Genomic DNA, 23,681 nt, shown 5'->3' with positions numbered 1-23,681 from the left:
ATATTTCCAAGCACTCTGCCTCCAGGATTGATGAGGCCTTCCATAGGAGTGGCTGATAGGAACATATGTGTCCAGTTTAGGGTTAGGCACAGGCATACTGTACCTAAGCAAGAGGTGATTACACCAACTTACCCCAGCTGAGAGATCAGCCAGTTGTGTCAAATATGGAGGCCAGGCCAGGGGTGGCACAATACATGCTGCAGCCCCTGGTAGGCCTTGGATGCACCTATGCCCTGGGTACCTATGGTACACTGTTACAGGGGCCTATAAGGTGAACCAATTCCAATTGTGTTATGCACCTAAGGTACATGGAGTCCATTTTAAGGAGAGAGCAATCAGCCTGGGGCCCTGAATAGCAGGATCCCAGGCCAACTAAGTCAAAAACCAGCTAAACACCAGGCAAAAAGTTTGGGGGTAACCATAGTCAGATATCCACCTTCCTACACCGACCCTGTATGAGGCTGGTCTCTGGTTATCTGTTCTCTGTTGCTAACCCTGTTTGAGGCTGGGGTCTGGTCGTCTGTTCTCTGTTGCAGACCCTGTATGAGGCTGGTCTCTGGTTGTGTTCTGTGTTGCAGACCCTCTATGAGGCTGATCTCTGTCTGTTCTCTGTTGCAGACCTTGTATGAGGCTAGGGTCTGGTTGTCTGTTCTCTGTTGCAGATCCTGTATGAGGCTGGTCCCTGATTCTCTGTTGCAGACCCCGTATGAGGCTGGTCTCTGGTTGTCTGTTCTCTGTTGCAGACCCTGTATGAGGCTGGTCTCTGGTTATCTGTTCTCTATTGCAGACCCTGTATGAGGCTGGTATCTGGTTCTATTTTCTGGTGCAGACCCTGTATGAGGCTGGTATCAGGTTCTATTCTCTGGTGCAGACCCTGTATGAGGCTGGTATCTGGGTCTATTTTCTGGTGCAGACCCTGTTGAGGCTGGTCTCTGGTCATCTGTTCTCTATTGCAGACCCGGTATGAGGCTGGTATCTGGTTCTATTTTCTGGTGCAGACCCTGTATGAGGCTGGTATCAGGTTCTATTCTCTGGTGCAGACCCTGTATGAGGCTGGTATCTGGTTCTATTCTCTATTGCAGACCCTGTATGAGGCTGGACTCTGGTTTTCTGTTCTCTGTTGTAGACCCTGTTGAGGCTGGTCTCTGGTCATCTGTTCTCAGTTGCAGGCCCTGTATGAGGCTAGTCTCTGGTTCTGTTCTCTGTTGCAGACCCTTTATGAGGCTGGTCTCTGGTCGTCTATTCTCTATTGCAGACCCTGTATAAGGCTGGTCTCTGGTTGTCTGTTCTCTGTTGCAGACCCTGTATGAGGCTGGTCTCTGGTTTTCTGTTCTCTGTTGTAGACCCTGTAGAGGCTGGTCTCTGGTCATCTGTTCTCAGTTGCAGGCCCTGTATGAGGCTGGTGTCTGGTTGTTGGTTCTCTGTTGTATCCCATGTATGGTGCTAGCATCTGCTCTCTCACTCTCTGCACCTGCTTCTGCTTAAGGTTTAGTAGTAGAAAGCATTGCTTTATAGAGAAGCCTCAAAGATGGTTCACTGTGGGCCACGGCCCTGATGTAATTTAAAGGGAACTGGAAAGGAGACACCCTGAGGGTACCTCACTAATACAAAAAGACTGAGGGCATATCTTTAATTAGTCTGGGAGGTATAGATGTAACATATTCAAGAGCAATATGGATATGTGTGGCAAGAATTAGAATCTGAGTTTTTGTTATTGGTATGTACAATCTTGATATATTTGGCCAGTATAGAGCAGTAAACCAGGAGCGGTCGCTAGGAAGATACAATTGTTGGAGAAGGTCAAGGGTGGGCCGTCGGGTCAGGGGTTGAGTTCCTTCAAGGGGTAAGGACAAATCCTGGGCACTCTAGTAGGCACCTTGGTGCGTAAATATGTTCAATAAAGTTCTGAGTCCAAAGTTGAACAAAACTGTTGTTTGATTTATTTCAACAGATTTTCATCGTCATGGTAGTTTGTTAATCATAATTCCATATTTTCATAATCATATTCCAGTCATATGATCAAACATCAAAATTTCAATGTTTTTGTTGGATTATACAATCAAAATTGTCCCCGATGCATTTCGTGCAAGGATGCACTTCTTCAGGGGGAATCTAAAAAGTAAAAGGAAACACTATGTAGGGCGCTGATACAGGAGTCCTAAATACACACCATGCATTAATGGTGAATGAGTGAAAAAAGGAGGGGTGAAGTCCGAGTTTATTTAACAGTAATATAAGGGTGTGGGGTCATCACCAATCTAGTGAGAGGAAACACAAGCAATAAAGAATAAAATGTGATATAAAAGAGTGGGAGTGCACGGAGAGAAAATAAAGAAGAACAAAGATCCTGAAGATTCAACCCAAGGTGTGCGTGTAGGTTTAGAAAAAAACGGCGGTGCTCTAAAGTGAATAATCACTTGTGAACGGAAGAGGCGTTGTGGAAAGCGTTAGAAGACCATTAAAAACAAATGTGCCACCTTACCAGGTATGAGAAGAAAAACCGGCATTCTACATAATCCAGGGAATCTCCGCGAAAGTGATCGTGAACCTGGAAGACGCCGGGCATGCGCATAAGTGCGAAATAAGAACGCGAGGAACATGGAAAGTGAAAGCAGACTAGGCTGCAGGGACGGTAAACAACGCGAATGTAACAAAAAGTGAGGAACCAAAGCGGAAAGTCCGAAAGGAAAGTGAATGAAAGTAAAAAATATTTTTAAGATAAAGAATGAAATGGTAAATGAAATATATTAAGAAAATGAGAAAAAGATGAAGAGAAATGGTGAGATTTATACATAGAAATGCGGTAACAGAACACAGAGAAAAACATACATGACCCCACACCCTTATATTACTGTTAAATAAACTCGGACTTCACCCCTCCTTTTTTCACTCATTCACCATTAATGCATGGTGTGTATTTAGGACTCCTGTATCAGCGCCCTACATAGTGTTTCCTTTTACTTTTTAGATTCCCCCTGAAGAAGTGCATCCTTGCACGAAATGCATCGGGGACAATTTTGATTGTATAATCCAACAAAAACATTGAAATTTTGATGTTTGATCATATGACTGGAATATGATTATGAAAATATGGAATTATGATTAACAAACTACCATGACGATGAAAATATGTTGAAATAAATCAAACAACAGTTTTGTTCAACTTTGGACTCAGAACTTTATTGAACATATTTACGCACCAAGGTGCCTACTAGAGTGCCCAGGATTTGTCCTTACCCCCTGTAAGGCTCCCACTGCTTTCATATCGAACGCACCTTTTGGACCTGGAAGGTGACTTCCTGCGCACCTATCTAATAGATTATCTACATTACCCAGTTTAATTGTATTTACCTTGGAGTGCAGCGGCCCTCATATATTGTTTGAGTTCCTTCAAGACATGTGTCTATTTTGTAGGAGACTTGGAGCTGATGTCATATCGATAGGGATGATGTACCAGATCCAGATAGCATAAACAGAGGAGGCTTACTGTAACCCGACTGGGTTAACAAGGAGGGAAGGAGCCAACAAGCACAGCGATTGTACGTAAGTGGGTTTTATTTGTGGGTATAAGAATCTGGTGACGAGATTGGAAATAGAGTCCGTCATTGAGAAGCTGGGTTGAATGGTTCCTGCCGTCCTTCGTGTCTTCTCGGTCCTCCTGAGTCCTTGGCTCTTGTCACCAGAAATGCCCCAGGAAAAAAAGAGGATACGTAGTATTTAGAGAACCATTCCGAATACTACCAAACGATATGGGGAAGGGAGTGCAGGTAACACTTGTGAAAACAGCCACCACCAGTGTAAACAACAAAATATTCGTGAGAGGCAGTAATCCACGTACCATAAGCCATGATGTGATTTCAAAGAAAGAAACAAGGCAGAGGATTCTGCAACACTTTAGACCGCCCACTTGCAGTTACCCGTTCCCACCCTTATGGTAAAAGAGGCCCCGGAGTCTTCTCCGTACATGGTTTAGCCACGCATCTCTGAGAGCCTCCTGGCTCTCCTCCCGATGGTTCCTCCAGGTCTTCTCCGCTGCTTGGAAGTCCCTCCGGCCGATCCTTGATTTCCTACTCCTATCTGCTTGCTCTCCATCTCTCGCCGTCTTTTCTCCTGGCTTCCCTCGTTGGTTCTTCCGTGTCCGCCCTTTTCTCTAACGTAGTCGGCCGGGATAGGCCGACGAGCGCTATCGTCATGGGGGCATGCCTCGGCTCTGTAATGTCTGGGTCTTCTTTCAAGGGCCCACTCAAATCCGGTGAAGGAGATTGAAAGTCACTCTCGGGGGATACTTCGTATGATCGCGTGACCCGGTGACACTTACCTTTTTAGGTCGAGCTGGCGTAAGCAGCTTCCAGCGAGCTCTATTGTTAGGGACTTGCTTTGGAAGTGGAACAGGGGATGGGCACGTGCAGAGCCCTCGGTGATTTCAGCAGGTGTACGCGCATGTACAGCCACACACCGTGCACATCTCCTGTCCCGCTTCTAAGGCGTCAGCCTCTTGCAATCTCTCAGCCTCCTGCAAACTCTCTCACGCGCACGCACACACACACACATACACATACACACACACATACACACACACACACACACACATACACACACACATACACACACACACACACACACACACACACACACACACACACATACACACACACACATACACACATACACAAATACACACATACACACATGCACACCCACACACACCCCCCTAATCTTACCGGGCTCTTGTTGCTGCGCTGGTGTCATCTCTGCATCACCTGGCAAACGCGGGGCTTTTTTCACTTATGGGAGCCCCGCACGTGCATCGGCGGCCCTCCTTATGTCTGCAGCCACCGCAGGGCTCTCTTTCAGGCATGGGAGCCCCGGGTCACCACTGCTCCTCTCGGCCATGGGCTCGGGCTTCCTGCAGAAGGCGAAAGTCCCGCCCCACAACAGGCTTGACGCTGCCAAACTTCCGCTTTTCGGACCGGCTCTTGTTTATTTTACTACCTGTTTTAGCCTTGTCCGTATGTTCAGTCCCAAATTACCCCACTGACTTCAGTGAAGTACGCTTTGTAAGGATTTTTATTGTATAAAAAGCCGAACATGTGGTCTCTCTAAACGATTTCCGTATTTTTGCTGCCAGCATGGAGTTCTTGCCTCAACACTGTTCGGCGAGAGTGAGCGGGTTCGTCCGAGCGGATGGTGGCTTTGCGCACCTTGGCCATTAGACTGCAGTTAGGTGGCATCACCGCCATCATCTCCAGGGAGGTGAAAACCAAGGGGTTGGTTGTGTGATGGCGCAATGAGCCCGGATGCTCCTACAGTTCATTTTTCGTGTTGTTGATTCTCTGTTACACTCCATGCTCTTGGAGTCCAAATGTATCATGATACCGCGCGCCAGTTGTTTCACATTTAGACCACTGAGTGGTAATCTTTCTATCTGGCATATAAGAAGATTTTGGGCTGCCTACAGAAGATTCAAAATTATGCAGTTAGAGTAGAGACCGGACCCAGATATCCTCATGACCACCTAAATCGATCCACCGAGATTCCATTGGTTGCTATTTGTCAATTGCTGTGAATGTTAACTTACGAGTCCATCTGGTCGGATGGCCGGGTTCAATGGAAGTGAAGGCCCAGGGTCCACCTTCCTAGCAGAGCAAGGGCGATTGTCTTTCCCTTTGTCAGCCTTCACAGTGCTAATGGGATGTGCCACGGAGAAAGCTCCTTTGTCACTTCCACTGTTCATCAGCGCCCCCTACGTTGCGTGACTGCTCCTGGAAGTGCAGGCAAGAGCAGTTTAAACCCTTCCTAGCAGCTTACCATGGACATCTAGTTTAGGATATGTTTTATTATCCTGCGGAAAAGCTTTGTTATAACAATGGCTGTGTGTTTATGTTGTTCTATGTCTTATGTTCCTTGTCTTCGTTTATTATTAAATTACCTGAATTCTTGCACGTACACTCAATAGTGAATTTATTTTTTGCTCTAGCTCTGACTAGGTAAAACATTAAATCTAATCTCGGCCTTTTGGGCCCTGGAGCCTCATTGAGACGCGTCGTTCTCGTGTGAATTTTTGTGTTGCTTATCTATTGCATTTTATGTTCACAACAGTTTACACTATTTTGGTAGGTTTTCAAATGAAACCAGCTTAATGTATTTCTGCAGTGTTCGGCTAACCCGTTTATTACATTTTTGCTGTTATTTCAGCTCATAATATTGAGTGTATAGCACACACCACAAACCCAGGTGTGCCTTAGGTAGAAAATGCAAGATACCTTAGTGGGTTAAACGCTCGCTGCTGACATCTGCTGCAGCCTACACGTCTTAAGTTTGCATCTTAATTTGGGCAGATAACCCATCCGTCCAAATGAAATATTCGATTGGGTAATAGCAACACTAGTTATTTATATTGCTTCAAGGTGATCAGTGTGTAGTTCAGAGCGCTATATAAAAGTTATTGACTCTGTCTTTCAATGTGCACCCAATCTGACCTTTGTTTCCTTTTTACCTTGCTCACAGATAATGTTACATAGTCACCCTCACCCCGTCACTCTCACCCTCACACCCCCTCACCCTCACCCTCACACTCACACACTCACACCCTCACACACCCTCACCCCCCCTCACCCCTCACCCTCACACTCACACCCTCACCCTCACACACCCTCACACCCCCTCACCCTCACACCCACACCCTCACACTACTCATCCACACACACCCTCACCCTCACACCCCCTCACCCCCACACCCCCTCACACCCCCTCACCCACCCTCACATCCTCTCACCCTCACACACCCTCACCCCCCTCATACCCCTCACACACCCCTTCACCCTCACACCCCCTCACCCTCACACCCCCTCACCCTCACACACCCTCACACCCCATCACCATTAAACACCCTCACATCCCCTCACCCTCACACCCTCACCCACACTCACTCACCCTCACACCCCCTCACCCTCACCCCGTCACTCTCACCCTCACACCCCCTCACCCTCACCCCCTCACCCTCACACTCACACCCACACCCTCACACACCCTCACACCCCCTCACCCCCTCACCCTCACACCCACACCCTCACACACCCTCACACACCCTCACACCCCATCACCCTCACACACCCTCACCCTCACATACCCTCACACCCCCTCACCCTCACCCCCACACACCCTCACACCCCCTCACCCTCACACATCCTCTCACCCTCACTCCCCCTCACCCTCACACACCCCCTCACCCCCTCACCCTCACACCCCCTCACCCTCACACCCCATCACCCTTAAACACCCTCACACCCCCTCACCCCCCCTCACCCTCACACCCCATCACCCTCACAACCCATCACCCTCACACCTTCACCTTCACAACCCCTCACCCTCACATTCCCTCACCCTCACACACCCTCACCCTCACACACCCTCACTCACCCTCACACACTCACCCTCACACCCCCTCACCCTCACACACCCTCACCAGCATAGCATAACAAAAAATAGCATAGCATAACAAAACATAGCATAACTTAACAAAACACAGCATAGCATAACAAAACACCGCATAGCATAACAAAAATAGCATAGGGTAGCAAAACATAGCATAACAAAACAAAGAATAGGATAGCATAACAAAACAAAACCTAGCATTAGCAAAACACAACAAAGCATAGCATAGCATAACAAAACACAACAAAACATAGTATAGCACAACAAAACAAAGCATAGCATAACATAACAAAGCATAGCAAAACAAAACATAGCATAGTATAACAAAACATAGCATAGCATAACTAAACACAACAAAACATAGCAGAACAAAACATAGCATAACATAACTAAGCCAAGCATAGCATAACAAAACATAGCATAACAAAACATTGCAAAACACATCAAAACATAGCATAGCATAGCATAACAAAACACAACAAAACATAGCATACATAACAAAACATAGCAAAACATAGCATAGCATAACAAAACACAACAAAACATAGCACAGCAAAGCATAGCAAAACATAGCATAACATAACAAAACACAACAAAAAATAGCATAGCATAACAAAACACAACAAAACATAGCATAACAAAACACAACGTAGCATAACATAACAAAACAAAGCATAGCATAGCATAACAAAACATAGCATAACAAAGCATTGCATAGCATAACAAAGCATGGCATAACAAAACAGCACAACAAAACATAGCATAACAAAACACAACAAAACATAGCTAGCATAACAAAACAAAGCATAGGATAGCAAAACTAAACATAGCATAGCATAACAAAACAAAGCATAGGATAGCAAAACAAACATAGCATAGCATAACAAAGCATAGCATAACATAACAAAACATAGCATAACAAAACACAACACAACACATAGCATGACAAAACATAGCAAAACACAACAAAACATAGCATAGCTTAACAACACATAGAAAAACAAAACATATAATAGCACAGAAAAACATAGCATAGCATACCAAACACAACAAAACATAGCATAGCAAAGCACAACAAAACATAGCATAGCAAAACAAAGCATAGCATAATAAAACACAACAAAACATGGCATATCATAACAAAGCATAGCAAAACATAGCATAACAAAACATAGCATAGCATAACAAAACACAGCATAGCATAGCATAACAAATCAAAACAGGATAGCAAAACATAGCATAGCATAACAAAACAAAACATAGCATAGCACAGCATTACTCAGCACCACTACAGCATCACTCAGGGCGCCACAACATCACTATGCGCTACTACAGCATCACTGAACGCCACAGTATCACTCGTTCGCCATCACAACATCACTCAGAGCCACCACAGCATCAATCTGTGCAACCATTCAACAACAACTGGTTCAAATATGTTCTCTCAATGTTTCAAGCTTTATTACAAATGTCACAAAAAGATGTTAATATTTCACTTCTGTTCTTGGATTTTCATCACAATAAAATACACTGAACATAATCACAAAAGTTATTTACAAAAGTTTAAGCTATTGCCATTATAAATTACAATAACTTTTATTGAAGTATTAATTATTTAAAAAAATTAAAATCCATTGTTATTTGTAATATCAATACATCTAAGTCACGTAAATACAACACATATTGCATTACAAATGCTATAGGTGTCACATTTGAGAAAGTTATAACTATTGGCATTGTAAATGACAAAGCTATTAATTTCCCTATTTTCAAAAACAAAACATATATACAAAATTTGTCATTTACAATACCAATAGCTCAAACTTTCCTAATGCGAGATCTATTGCACTGCAAATGCTTGTTACTTTTTTTCCATCTTACGTTATTTTGACTCCAGTGAGGTGATACCAAGGCTCCTGGACTGATGTTGTCCCCTAGACCTGGTTAGTTTGTTTGCCAGGTAAGTCGGGGTCTTGTAATCGAGCGCTTCATAAGTGATGCAAATGATGTTGAAGATGATGTGGGCTGGATGAGGAAGCCAGGGTAGGTCTTTTGACGTGGAGATGATATGATCAAATTTCTTCAAGACCTTGATGAGAGGTGCCGCTTCGTGTATGCTTCCTTTAATAGTGCCAGGGAGGTATTGGGGAAAGAGTTGAGCAGGGCTTTGCCTCCACCCTCATGGAAGAGGACTTGTACTGTTGTTCTGATGTTGCTTTGTGTATGCTACTTTTCAGGGGTGCTAGTGTAGTATTGGGGAGACCATTGAACATGACTTCCCTACTTCCACTGCGGAGAGAACTTGTTTGGTTAGTCTGAAGTCATCTTCCAACCCAAAGAACTCCATTTTCTTCAAGAGAGAGATTTGGAGCCAAGCTTACTTCTTAACCAGCATGTGGCTTGAATGAGAGGTGTGTGTTGGGGGTACACCTGAAAGTTGGAAAGCCAGGCTTTAACCTGGGGCTGTTTTGAGCCGGTGGCATACAAGAAGAATTCAATATTTGTGGGGTTTAAATTTAGAATGTTATTCAGAATGTATGAGTTTGGGGTAGGAGTTAGGCGGGTTGGAGAAAGCTGGTAAAATTATGGTTCCCCCTTTTGGGCAATCCAATAGAAAGTCAGGTGGCCAATTCAATGCGAAGTCAGGTGGCCAATCTTTTTCAGGCAGTAAAATGTCATATCTCTGAGTGCGTTCCTCGCAAAAGAGGAATTTATAAATCTGAGTACATCCCCTTCCAACCATAGCTGGTCTTGTATAAACGGTGTGGAACGCTGACGCTGGTATCAGGTGTTTTCACCATGATATACTCACTCAGCGCTATTCCCACCAGGCAATCCATCAGATTTTGGCAAACTATTGTGACTTTTGCCACTCTGTCCAGCATTGTCAATGCCCACTTCCCGTTCAGAACCAGAGTCCTCAAATTCCGGGACATGCCTGACCTTTAGTCTGGCTACCTCTTCTTTTTAAACTGAGGTTTTGGTATTTTAGGTTTGTCTTCCTGCTTATGTATTTTGATGAGCATTGTGGGTCCTTTGTTTCCGGGGCTCTTCTGACCTCCACTTTGACCGTCCTCGTCAGAACGTCTTTCGGGTGTATCCTGAGAGGAATGAGAGGAACATGTATCAGTATCCTGATATCTATCAGGCGGTTTAACATGATTATGGTTACTTAAATTGTAACGTTTTTTGGCAGTGGAAACCCACCCTGTGATTGTTTTTTCTTGGTTTTTCTTATTGTCGCACTTCTTTTTTGTAGAAGAGTTGGGTGCTTGCTTAGAATTATCCTTTTCAGAATTACTCTTAACCTGTGGCTTTCCTGGTCTTGCTCTCAAATTATCTCTACTCAGCATAGCATAAGTTTCTTCGCTAATTTTGGGCAATCGCGCTCCTACTGGGCAGGAGTCAAATCCCTTAGGCGTATAGCTAACGCTGCTGTTTCCTCATTAATGTTACTCAACATTATGGCAGATACTGCGGCAAAATTGCCCATCAGTTTCATCCTTAATTCTAGGACAGATACTGCCCCACGCTCATTCTGCACCTGTTTTAAAACTTCAGGTAAAACTGCCAGAGAAGGGATACTACAGACTGAATAATAAACACATGTGTATCACATATGTGAAGACCTTGTACTTAATGGGGGATAATTTAACACAGGAAAATACCTTGGCGCTCACCAATTAACATGAGGTAAACAAAAACAGATGAAGCAGTATTAGCGGTGCTACAGGTGAGGGAAAACCCCTAAACCCTCAGTTGTGAGACCTAAGTGTCAGAAATTTGCTGAAACCAGTTCCTTTGCACACGCATACAAGTAAAATGAAAGTTCAAAGTATTGTTGCCTTAAAGATCGAGGCAAGTAATGTTTCTTGTAGAGTTTTCTTGTCTTTATTCAAAAGGTATCCAAAGTCCAGCCAACACATGTTTCATCAATAGGGCGTAAAAAAAAATTGTCATGAGGAAGTTCTTACCTTAATAGGGGGGACAATATATATACCTTTCTTGTACCTTATTTTCCGCCCGAAAGGCATCAGACATTGTATAGTATGATTCATCCCTGTATATGATTATTATTTTGGTAGTGTTAATAATTTCTGTACATGATTACTGTGTTTGCTTCTCTTAAATCATTATGTTGCATCTTCTTGCCCATCACGCGCTCACCCAGGTCTGTAAATGTTCTATTAGTTGTTCACCACTTGATTCAATGCTTAGTAGAAGCCCCATATAATTCATGTTTAGATTTTACTATAATTTTGACTATTATTCCTGTTTATGATTATTCACTTACTATCCTTTTATCACCACGCCCCATCATATAGCCCCCTCCTTGTCCACTCTGGACTTATAATTGAATTGTTATATGCGAACTCTTTGATCTTATGATTAATTTGCTACCCATGTTGATTCATGATCTGATTGTTACCTTTCCCTATAACTGTAAAGCGCTCTGATATCCTTCGGGATCTAGTCCGCGCTATATAAAACCTTATAAAGAAAATAAAAACCTTTGACTTCTTCAGGGCTGTTGCGCAGTGAATGGTATCTTAGACCTAAAAAATGCTGAAATATACTGCAGCAAAGACTGTATCCCAAGTGGCACAATCTTCTATGGGGTAGACATCCCCATTGGCAAGCAAACTGTTAGCATCCTATATTTCTCCAGCGGGCCCATACAGGGAAATACAGCTTCAAGCTGGTTTGTTTTTTGTGCGATCCAAAACGGAATTTCTTCCCTTTTGGTGGATATTTTCCCAATTACTGTATTCAATGTTTGCCGGCTAATGCCCGGTGTAGCTAACTGTGGTGCTACTGCTTGAACAGTCCGGCAGGAGCGAGTGTTAATGTTCTCATCACGTATTATGTAAGTCTTCCTTAAATTGTTACTAGATTATTGTAAAACCCCAGTATTTGGCCTGTGGTCAGACGATCAACATTGGGATGCGGTGTGTAACTAGATAAGATTGGCCTAAGATTGGGCTCAGTCAGCGGCCAATCTTAGCCAGTCTCATTGTTGTATACTATGGGGAAGGTCACCTTTAAACCAATTAATATGTTCTTGGTAAGTTAGTGGTATTTCTATCTTCTCATAAGGAGTGTATTTGTCTCGTGTTTCACCTACTTCATATTTGTGAAATACCTGTGTAGCATCATCTGCAGCAGGGAATTTAACCCAAGAGTTACATACTTCCGTTCTAAATGCTTTGTGTGCCTCTACTACAAAGGTAACATCCCCACCATCTAGTGTGAGGCCGTTTTGTAGTCGATTTTTAGTCAATACATGTCTGCAGTTCTCGGAAATATTCTGTCCTATGTTATATAAGAAATAAATTACAGAGTTCTGCTAACACATTGGAAACAATATCCTATCAAACTTAAATGTACCAATGGCCAATACATAGAATATACCTACTTAGCTCAGGAGGATAATCCCTACCACCTTGGACGTCACCCATTAAATAGGTGTGTAGGGATCTTTGAGCACAATTGAACTACTCAGTCGATCCATCCAAAATAATAAACCAACTAACGTTGGTGGCGCCATGTGATGTAATTTCCACTATTCAATAGGAACTGTGCGTTTGCAAACAAAATAAAATTAAGATGTGCCAGACTGATTCCATGCTCCCCCATTAGGATATGTTGTTCCTTGGACGAGCTAGCTCGCAGTGCCACCATGGGCCCCCTAAATCTGGTGGGTAAAAGTGTAGGACCCCGTCTTGGTCCCGAATTGGACACCCCTCACTGAGATGTCAGTCAGCTGCTAGGCGAATGCTTAAGCATACAGGGACCTCACAAAGTCAGCAGAAGTGTCTCCTCGGATTGTATTTGGAAAGAAAAGGATATATGTTGAAAAGGCCATCCTTGCCTCGGGCTGTGATTGTGATCAGGCTGCCTCTTGTTTGTATTTCGTAGATAGCCGCGTCGCCATATGGCCTTAATAATCAACACATTTGTATCACATATGTGAAGACCTTGTACATAATGCTAACAAAATGGGGATAATTTAACACAGGAAAATACCTTGCCGCTCACCAATTAACGTGTGGTAAACAGATGAATCAGTATTAACGGTGCTACAGGTGACGGAAAACCCCTAAACCCTCAGTTGTGAGACCCAAGGGTCGGAAATTTGCTGAAACCAGTTCCTGTGCACATGCATACAAGTCAAATGAAAGTTCAAAGTATTGTTGGCCGAAAGATCGAGGCAAGTAATATTTCTTGTAGAGTTCTCTTGTCTTTATTCAAAAGATACCCGAACACCAGGAGCTTTGCTAACAGCGCGAGACGCCATCAGGCTTTGCCGTGAGGGGAACGGCTTGACATACACGGAGGCGGAGGTGGGGGCGGACCGGCAGACCAGCTTACCGGACCACACTCCCCAGCAGCCTCTGGGACAGCGTGCCCGTGACGCGCCAGGAGCGCCAGGAGGCGCTAGAAAAAGGCTGACCCTCGCGAAGCTCAGGGGGAACACCAGGAGCTTTGCTAACAGCGCGAGACGCCATCGGGCTTTGCCGTGAGGGGAACGGCTTGACACACACGGAGGCGGAGGTGGGGGCGGACCGGCAGACCAGCTTACCGGATCACACTCCCCAGCAGCCTCTGGGACAGCGCGCCCGTGACGCGCCAGGAGCGCCAGGAGGCGCTAGAAAAAGGCTGACACCCCACTCGCCACGCGAGTCGCGCGATGGAGTAGCCCGGGACAAGGGCGGGCCCTCTTTGGCCCTCAGTGGCCTGGCCCCAAGGTCCTAGGTCAAGTAAGGACAATCAAGTAAGACTCTGCACTGTTCACTGTTAATAATTGACTATCAGTCACCCGTGGGTGGTTAGGTAACTGTTGTTGGATATTGGGAAATCACACACCCTGTCTGACATTAGCCAACATGCCCACAATTACTACGGACCCAGCAGCATTGGGCATACGAACTATGGATAACTTTTTAGTTAAAAAAATCACGCAAATTAACAATGAGCGTAGGGCTTCATTAGGTAGTAAATGTGTCCCCCCTGTCATGGATAGCGTGCCTAACGAAATCACGGAATGTCTGGATGGCACCCAAGAACATGCTACAAGCGGCATTAAGGACCCCAGCATATCAGTACAGGCACAGGTCCACTCTAATAAGCCTGCGGTCCTGTATGTTACCTCAGAGGAAGACTCAGCAGCAGAAGAGCTAGTGGAGGTCCCCTCTCCACAAAGACCAGTTAGGAAATGCAGAAAGACCCAGGGGAGGCGTGGGGGGAAGCCTGTAAATACCAAATCTCACACCAATCCTCCGAATAACTCTAAAGGTACTATCAACAATAGCGCAGGTAATCAGGGGCTGGAAAAAACCAACAAAGATAGTGTGATCTTGTCTGATACAAATTTAGAAGCACTTATAAATGCTATTGTGGGAAGACTGAAGGCAAAAATTGTAGATCTAATCACTCCTCTAATGACCAAACTTGATATACTAGCTACTGAGGTAGAAAGACTGGGCAGTTTGGTGACTGGATACATGGCCCCTGCCCCAAGTGTCCCAAGTGTGATAACTCCTACAACCGCCCCTGTTGGGGGTGGAAATGAGGATGTTTGCAGGGGAGAGAGTGGGCAGCAGACACGGCAGTCAAATTCCGGGGCAGTGTTACCTGTAGTGTTTCCTGCTGCTCCTGTAAACCAGCCCACCATACAGGCCCGGTACCCCCAGATAGCTGTGCAGTGGCCCCCTCAGAGGCCTAGACTTAGGAATGTAAACCTCCCTCCTGATTGTGTCCCATACGTGGTAGTGCTAACTACTGTTCCACGTTATGAGGAAGTACCAGCCCAGCCATATGGAAAATCCCACGACTCTCTAAAAAACAAAACGGTGGCATGGCTAAACAAAAACTGTGGTTACCCATCCCACTATTATGATCAAATCATATCTACCGAAAGAGTCAATTGGGTGGGACCATCAAGGAAATCAACACCGGGGGACTGTGTGATTGTCAACTTTCAGCACCCCCAACATGTCGCCACGGTCTTATTACGTGCATCCTCACTGGTTTATAATACAAAAAGTGTCTGTGTGCGACCCCTGGGTTACTTTTATGCGCCTGACCAGAACTCCCCTAAAAATCCCCCTAATAACTTTCGTGGGAACAGATTTATATCACAAGTTCAGATTCCAAGCCCTGGAGTATCTTACATGTACAACAATAATAATACTAATGGGCTGATTGGTAGGCAAACGCCGGTAGTAAACGCCAATGGCTGGCGGACACCTGCAGTAAACTTTAATGCTGGTAACCAGAATACTAGAGGGTACAATGTCCCCATACAGAATCGCTTTGAGATGTTCTCAGGGTTGGACGCTTGTGACTGACTGAGGGCCCCGTAGGGTCAGAGTACTGTACAGCCTTCTGTTGTTCAACAAATAGAGGTGATTTCTCCAATTACGCCAAAAAATAATGTTATATGTTGGAATGTGGCGGGCTTAGAACATAAAATGCAGGATGAAAGCTGGTTAGCTTACATTAGGAACTTTCAAATCATATGTTTACAAGAGACTTGGTCGGCAAAATGTGATATGTATATTGAAGGATATAAGGCATATTATGTACCTGCTATATCAGTAACCCGGGGAAGATCAAAGGGGGGTATGGTGATGTTCATATCAGTAGCACTGAAATGTACAATTGTTAGCAGGCCATCAAGTAATCTTGGCATACAAGGACTAATTTTATCTGTAGGCAACTGTAAGGTTGGTCTAATCAATTTTTATAACTCTACTAGTGATGTTTCAAGTTATGGTAATTTAGAAACCTTGAATGACTACATAGGTAGCTCTATGAGGGACTGCTCCCATAACTTGATGATTATGGGCGATTTTAACATTCACCCTTGTGGTGATCCCCTAGGGAAAAACCTTCAGGAAATGCTCTGTCCTAGACTAAACGGGTTACATATGGAACATACCGTGGAGGGGGACTGTTTTAATAACTTACTCAATGAACATGGTCTTACCACTGGAATGGCATTAAGCGATCCCTCAAAGCGTTTCCTTACCCCAACATTTAAAGGGCATGGGAAGGGGACGCTTATTGATTATATGTTACTAACCATGCCTATGCAGGTGTTTGTGCGCTCATTCTCCATAGAAAATAATTTACATAGTGACCATAATCCTCTGACCATACACCTAAGGGGGCCCTGGGTGGCTAGAGAAAGTTATAATCTAGGGAAGGGCAAGGTAACACCAACTGACGGGAGACGCCGCCTAAAATGGTCTATATCAGAAGATTCAAGATAATTGCAGCGACATCATCGATAGATGTACGCAGGCTGGTTCTGATCCAACCCAGGTTCTGTCGGATTTTCAGACTCTAACGGACAAGATAGCTGTTTCAATGACAGAACCTTCAACCCACAAAGGGAGCTTGGGCCCGAGGTGGTTCAACAAGGAATGCTCCAAGGCAGCTCGTGATCTCAGAGCGGTTTTGTTGTTAAAACCTCGAAATAAGGAATTAGTCCAGAGATCACGCAAAGAGTATAAATCAGTCACTGCTAAGAGAAAGGAGGCTCTGAAGAATGATGCCTGGGCTGAGATTCTTGAACCACACACTCTGAACAACAGTGCTAGATTTTGGGCTGTGATTAAGAAACCCTTCCTGGTGAAAGACCCAGGGGAGGGGTTAGAATGTGTTATCACAAAAGAGGAGTGGGTAGCACATTTTAAAAAATTGTACGGGGGATCTGAATTAAGTGTAGTACCTTTTGAATGCACTATAGGGGATCCTACTTTGAACGTTAGTGTAGAAGAGGTGGTGGTAGGAATAGAGGGGCTCACAGGGGGAAAATCACCTGGACCGGATGGGATACCCCCGGATCTTTTTAAATCTGATCCTAATTTCTGGGCCCCGATTTATTGTGGCAGTTATCAATGCAGCCGCAAAGGTGGGATGCCCGCTATCTTGGGGGCTCTCTACCATTGTGCCGATATTCAAAAAGGGGGACAGGGATAGTCCCCTCTGTTACAGGCCCATCTCCCTGATCAACTCCATGGCAAAACTTGTGGGGAGAATAGTATTGAGGCGACTTTTAAATTGGACACGGGACAATATTATCATGTCTATCGCCCAATACGGTTTTTGCAGCGGCCGCTCGACCACAACTCAGTGTTTGAACCTCTTCCTAATACTAACGAAATATACTGTTATTCAAAAAGGCACAGTCCACTTGGCCTTCATGGACCTTTCCTCAGCTTTCGACTGTGTTAACAGGGGGAAGCTGTGGGGGTCCATGAGGGACAAGGGAGTGGACAAGGACATTATAAATTTCCTGGTTGATCTCCATAACAACACAAGTGCAAATATAAGGTACTCTCAAGACCTGTCTGTGACTGACGATTTTAGAACTGGGAAGGGGGTACGGCAAGGCTGCATATTAGCCCCCTTCCTTTTTAACTTCTATATAAATGAGCTGGATGGTGCCTTGCGGGAGGTGAAAGCAGATAGTCCTAGAGTGGGGAATAGAAGCATTCCCGTTCTATTATACGCAGATGATGCGGTGTTGTTAGCAAGAACAGAAAAAGGCCTCCAAAAGTTACTTGATGCATTTAAAAAGTTTATGGAAGATAGAGATTTGTTAGTGAACAATTCAAAATCTTTCGTAATGCAGGTGGGGAAACAGCCAAAAAGACAATACACCTTCAAACTAGATAATGTAGCTATACCATTTTCCAGCACATTCTCTTATCTAGGCGTACTTTTTGACTCGAAATTATCTTGGGCCCCGCAACTTGTTAAAAAGAAGTGTGATGTGTCTAAGGTTAATGCCTCCATCTTTAATTTCGCGTCTAAGCTTGGCAAAAAACCCACGGCTGCTATGATCAAATTATATGACGCAAAATCTGTAGCAACCGCAGCTTATGGGAGTGAGCTCTGGGGCTATATGGCCGGGGATCAACTTCAGATCACAGAAAATAAGTTTTATAAACGACTTCTGTGTGTTTCAGCCTCTACTTCTAACTTTATGGTACACGAGGAACTAGGAGTGGGGTATTTGAGCGATATCCTGTCCCTACGACCTCTATCATGTTGGCTGAAAATGTGGTTATGTGAAGAAATCCCCCTTACACATTTAATTGTGAATGACTTCCTGGCCCTTGAGAACGCATTAGGCTCCCCCTGGCTGAAGTATTTAAAAACATGTTTTTCTGAGTTGGGTCGCCCAGATTTATTTGAAAATCCATCAGGAATTGTAAAGGCGGACATTCACCTAGTGAAGCAGGTGTTTACACAGCGCAAGATGGCTGAGAGGGAGGGTGCCGAGATACAAAAAGTCAGCGTGAGGAAATTCATTATGGTCAAAACATGCTTGACAACTGAGCCTTACTTACTTGGCACTTTTAGCACCCATGACAAGTTCTTGCTTACAAGATTTAGATTTAACCAGTTTCAACATCTGATTATAAGACCCAAAAAGGAGAGCTTCTGGAAAAAACCTTCGTCCTGTGGCTGCGACGGAAAGTCTCCACAGGACATGATGCACTTTATGTTTTTATGTAAATATTATGAATTCCCCCGCAAACGCTTTTTAATTGCCCTTTTAAAAAAAATGAATTTTAAACAGATACGGCCAGCCTTTTTATATTTACAATTACTACACAGTGAAAGTGTCCTTCAAGTTCTTAAATTTTTAAAACTGGCTCTTAAACTGCGTCTTTGTCTGGATCAATGAATGAACTAATGTATGTAACTTTTTTCTTATCTTGACTTATAATGAAACTTGATGTATGTACTGTTTGTTTTTAATGTACTTTTATGGTTGAAATACACCGAATAAAGTTTCTTTGAATTTGAATTTGAATACCCGAAGTCCAGCCAACACGTGTTTCTTCAATAGGGCATAACACTTGACTTCTTCAGGGCTGTTATGCAGTGAAAGGTATCTTAGACCTAAAAAACGTGAACTCCTGTGTAGAATGTTCTGAGAAATTAAAACTCTGCAAACTTTGGTATGGATTTATGGATGTAGATCTTTGTGGTAAAAGCAAAGACTGTGGAGAGATTGTCTGAAGATAAACAGGGGGTTTTCCTATTTGCATCCGTGAAGGGGAGAATTGCTTTTACTGTTAATACGGTGCTCTGTCCCCTTGGTTTGGGGGCCCCCTCTCGTCTAGTACACTTCTTTAAAGTGCTGCCACGTCTAAATGTTGCCAAGCATTTAGGCGTCAAGTACTGCACAATGTCTTTATCAGTTAGCAATAAGTGCCAATGATGAAGCTAATTTACCAGGGATTCTGGCCCTATGACCAAACAGGCCTAAAGAAGAGACACCAGTGTCTGTCTCCTTGTCTATGATACTTGGGACTGGTACCTACAATCTGGATATGTGTGGCCGGTACTTACATTCCTGATATGTATGACTAGTACTTACAATCTGTATGATATGCGCCTATACATACGATATCGTATTGTTTTGTTATGTGTATTTTTAGAGCGCGGCTCAACACCCGTGAGGGTATCCAGACACCGAGTAGGGCAGGCCTACGGGTGGATGAGAGATCATGCCTGTGTCGTCAAGAAGAGTCACGTCTTTAGGTTCCTTCTGAAGTCCATGAGGGAGGGGGAGGTTCTGAGGTGTTGCTGGAGGCTGTTTCATGTCTTGGTTGCGAGGTATGAGAAGGAGTGTCCTTTGCTTCTGGTCTTCTTGATGAAAGGGAGGTGTGATCAGGGACGTAGATTGAAGGTGTCTGGCGGGTTGGTAGAAGTTGAGGCAGTGGTTGAGGTAAGCTGGATCAATGCTGTTGTGTGCTTTATGGGTTTGGGTGAGTAGCTTGTACTTACATCTTTCATGCACTGAGAGCCAGTAGAGATTGTTGAGGTGCAGAGAGATGTTCAGAATGAGTCTGGCGGATACTTTCTGGGTGGTTTGGAGTCGGCCTAGAACATGGTCTGGGATTCAGAGGTAGAGTGTGTTTCCATAGTCAAGTCGGTTTGTGATTAGTAGCTGGGTGACTGTTCGTCTGCTGTTAAATGGTATCCACTTGAAAATCCTGCGTAGCAGTCGCAGGATGAAGAAACATGATGAGGCCATGGGGTTGTCTGTCTGCCCATGGAGAGGTTGGTGTCCAGTATGATCCCGAGGTTCTTGCCATGGTTCATAAGGGTGGGTGGGGGCCACCAAGAGACATCCCAGGGGGAGTGGTTGTTCCCGGAGTAAGGGCCAACATTTTGTCTGTGTTGAGCTGGAGGCAGTTGTTTTTCATCCAAGCAGCGACATTGCTTCAGCAGTTGGTGAAGTTTGCTTCGGCGCTGTGGTAGAGGTGCTAAGGGAGAGGTTGAGCTGTATGTTGTCAGTGTAGGATACTATGTTGATGTCATGGGCTTTGACGCTGTCCACGACGGGCGTCATGTAGATGTTGTAGTGTGTTCAGCTGAGCGACGATCCTTGAGGGTTGTGGGGCCAGGGTTCCTGGCGCTTGGAGCAGTCCAAGTGCAGACGGGTTTGCCTTTGCCACGCGCACTGTGCACATCCACTGCGAGATCGCGCTGTGGCCTACATTATGTAGGGCCACGGGTGGGCGGTGCTTCTGCTGTTGGGAAGAACAGTGAGTTGGAAAATCCCAGGCAGGGAAACCTGGTCGAGAAAAAACGGGAATGAAAACCTTGGCAGGCGTGGTGTCACTTGGTCAAACAGAAGAAAAGTTGGACTTTAGGTCTAAACTTAGACTTTTGGTCTAAGTTTATCTTTGTGAATTGGACCCAGGGCTTGTGCAGTTGTCCCTGTAGTGATTCTATTCTGTAAGTGGGACCACACCCTACTGATCTTTACATATTTCTTGCACTCTCATCTCTGCAGGTAAAACTTCAAGAGTGGCTGCGTCTTCTGAAGAAAGAGGAGGAATATTTTCATGAGTCTAAAGTCAAGGAAGAGGAACAATGTAAGACCATGAGGGTGAGTGGCTGCAGTGAGTGCTGTGGGCCTGGTCATGTCTGCACTTTAGTCTATGTGTGGACCTGATAAGGTTCCAAATATACAAAAACCGACGATGCACCCAAAAGAATGGGTCATCAACACCACCAGGTAAATTCACTGACCGGAGTCACTGCCGTGGATATTGGGGCTCAAATGTGCCCAGGGTTTGTCCTCAAATAAACCAAGTGTAGTGTCCTCGAAGACATTTTTTACAATAGATCTTTTCTCGATTCTTAAAGGCTATTTGGTGGCCGACCGAAGGTTGGACAAAAATGTATATGTATTACGTTTCAACATAATAATAGGTGTGCGCCTAAATTGAACTTGGCTACCTTGTAACATAAAATGTCTAAAATAAAAACACTAATTACTCTGCTGACCTGAATGTATTTAATTGGTGTGTAATAGTGTGTGTATGTACAATTGTGTCATTATCTAGCTGTGAGCATCTACTAGTTTGTCTGAGCATGTTCATGCTTATGTGTGCGTGTCTTAGGATGTGTTCATATGTGGACGTCTCTGAAATTATCTTTGGGAGTGCATTCATGTCTGCGCATCACTGTATCTGTGGACATAGATAAGTGTTTGTGTGTGTGTGTGTTTGTGTGTGTGCGTGTGCATGTATGGATGTTGAGCCACATAGTATGCAAATTCATTTACACATTTGTGTGTGTGTGTTAGGGGGTTGTGTATGCTTTCGTCTGGATTTATTGTCTGTGAGTTTGTACTTGCATATGTGAATGCCCGTCTATAGGTTTGCATATTGCAAGGTCGGTAGTGTTTGTGAGTATGTAAGTACATGTATGCTTCTATATGAGTGTGTGCACTGAGAGTACTTGTATGCGTGGGTGTGTCCATGCGAAAGTGGGTTTTTGTGGGTTGTGTAAGCACTGGTTATGAATATTAATCTCTGAGTTTGTACAAGCATCTATGCATCTATGTGTGCATCTGCGTGAGTTGGTGCCTCTGTGAGGTTATGTGTGCATGGAGTGGAGATATGCATCTGTGAGTATATGTGTGCACCTATGCATCTGTGAGTGCACACACTAATGTGTCCTTATGTATGAGTGTGTGCCTCTGTGAGGTTATGTATGCACAGAGTGGATTTATGCATCTTTGAGTATATGTATACATCTATGCATCTGTGAGTGCGCACACTAATGTGTGCATCTGTGTGCGTGTGTGCCTCTGTGAGGTTATGTATGCACGGAACTGAGATATCCATCTGTGAGTATGTGCATGCATCTATGCATCCATGTGCAAGTGTGATCATGCATTTGTGCATATGTAAGAGTCTTTGCCTCTGTAAGTTTGTGTATGCGTGTATCGGAACACTGTTCAGAGGGCCACACGGCTACTGGACCCAACCAAGGTGTCTGAGGCCTTTTACTCGCGATGTCCCAAGGCCCGCCCTCCTATGGATCCTGTTCACCTGGGTCAAGCACCTCCTTCTGGGCCTGAATCTCAGTTGGGTAGTGTAGGTCAAGCAGTCAAGGCTCCTTTGGGGGAAGCTCAGATCAGTGAACATGACTCATAACTCAACGTGCGAGCAGTGTGAACAATAAATTAATGTTTTTACATAAAAAGAAGTATTCTAATTCTAACTCTACACAAGCAAAGGTAAACAACATTCAAAAGCAATATTACAAACTCCTTGAGGTCGGGGCTCTAGTAGCACACAGCAGCAGAACTTTTAAAATGGTGAGTGAGCCTGTGGGCCTCACTCCAGTGGCACAGGGTAAAAAGTAACTGTTCACTACTACTGATCACTACACGGTCTGGTGTCGCTGCTTAACTCCTGGTGAAGGCGGGAGCCTTCCACCACTGAGGGCAGCCCTTTCGGCGCTCCCCCCAGTTCAACAAGACCCTGCACTCCCTGAGACAGGCCTATGTCATGGCGCACACGTACGATCCGTTTTTGCCTGTGACAAACAATCAGCCTTGGGGATCCAGACAACAACACATTTGGGCACTGGGGGCCGGGGTTTTTCATCCCATCAGCATAGATCTTGAGTTATCTATTCATCCATTGGACTGACTCTGCCATTCTGTTGAATTTCTTGCTTGGGTGTGGAAATAGTTACCTATGACCTAGCCACGTAGATGGTGTATGCAGCCCCATGTCTTCTGGCAAAGCTGTTGACAAAGAGAAACTGACATCTTGATAGTACGCTGCCACCACCACTTTAGTCAGGACTTGGGAAGTAGTGTCCTGTGGGTTAAGGGGACATGCTTGGCGCGCCTCTCCACATCAGCAAACAGGTTCTGAAACGTAAATGACGAAGGATAGACCTCGGCC

General features: G+C 44.6%; 1 protein-coding gene across 1 annotated transcript in view; it reads left to right on the top strand.

Annotated features, from left to right (window-relative positions):
* Positions 1-23,681, top strand: part of LOC147660724 (E3 ubiquitin-protein ligase TRIM39-like) — a 119,121-nt gene that overhangs the window by 29,455 nt on the left and 65,985 nt on the right. The window contains exon 2 of the mRNA XM_086951509.1: positions 21,266-21,361. Coding sequence (XP_086807635.1) covers positions 21,266-21,361 — 96 coding nt within the window. The remainder of the gene's footprint in view (positions 1-21,265; positions 21,362-23,681) is intronic.

This window comes from Lissotriton vulgaris, unplaced genomic scaffold, assembly GCF_964263255.1.
Source record: "Lissotriton vulgaris unplaced genomic scaffold, aLisVul1.2 SCAFFOLD_563, whole genome shotgun sequence".
Taxonomy (NCBI): Eukaryota; Metazoa; Chordata; class Amphibia; order Caudata; family Salamandridae; genus Lissotriton; species Lissotriton vulgaris.
Note: the sequence above shows the minus strand (reverse complement) of the source record. Positions and strands in the feature narration are given on the sequence as shown.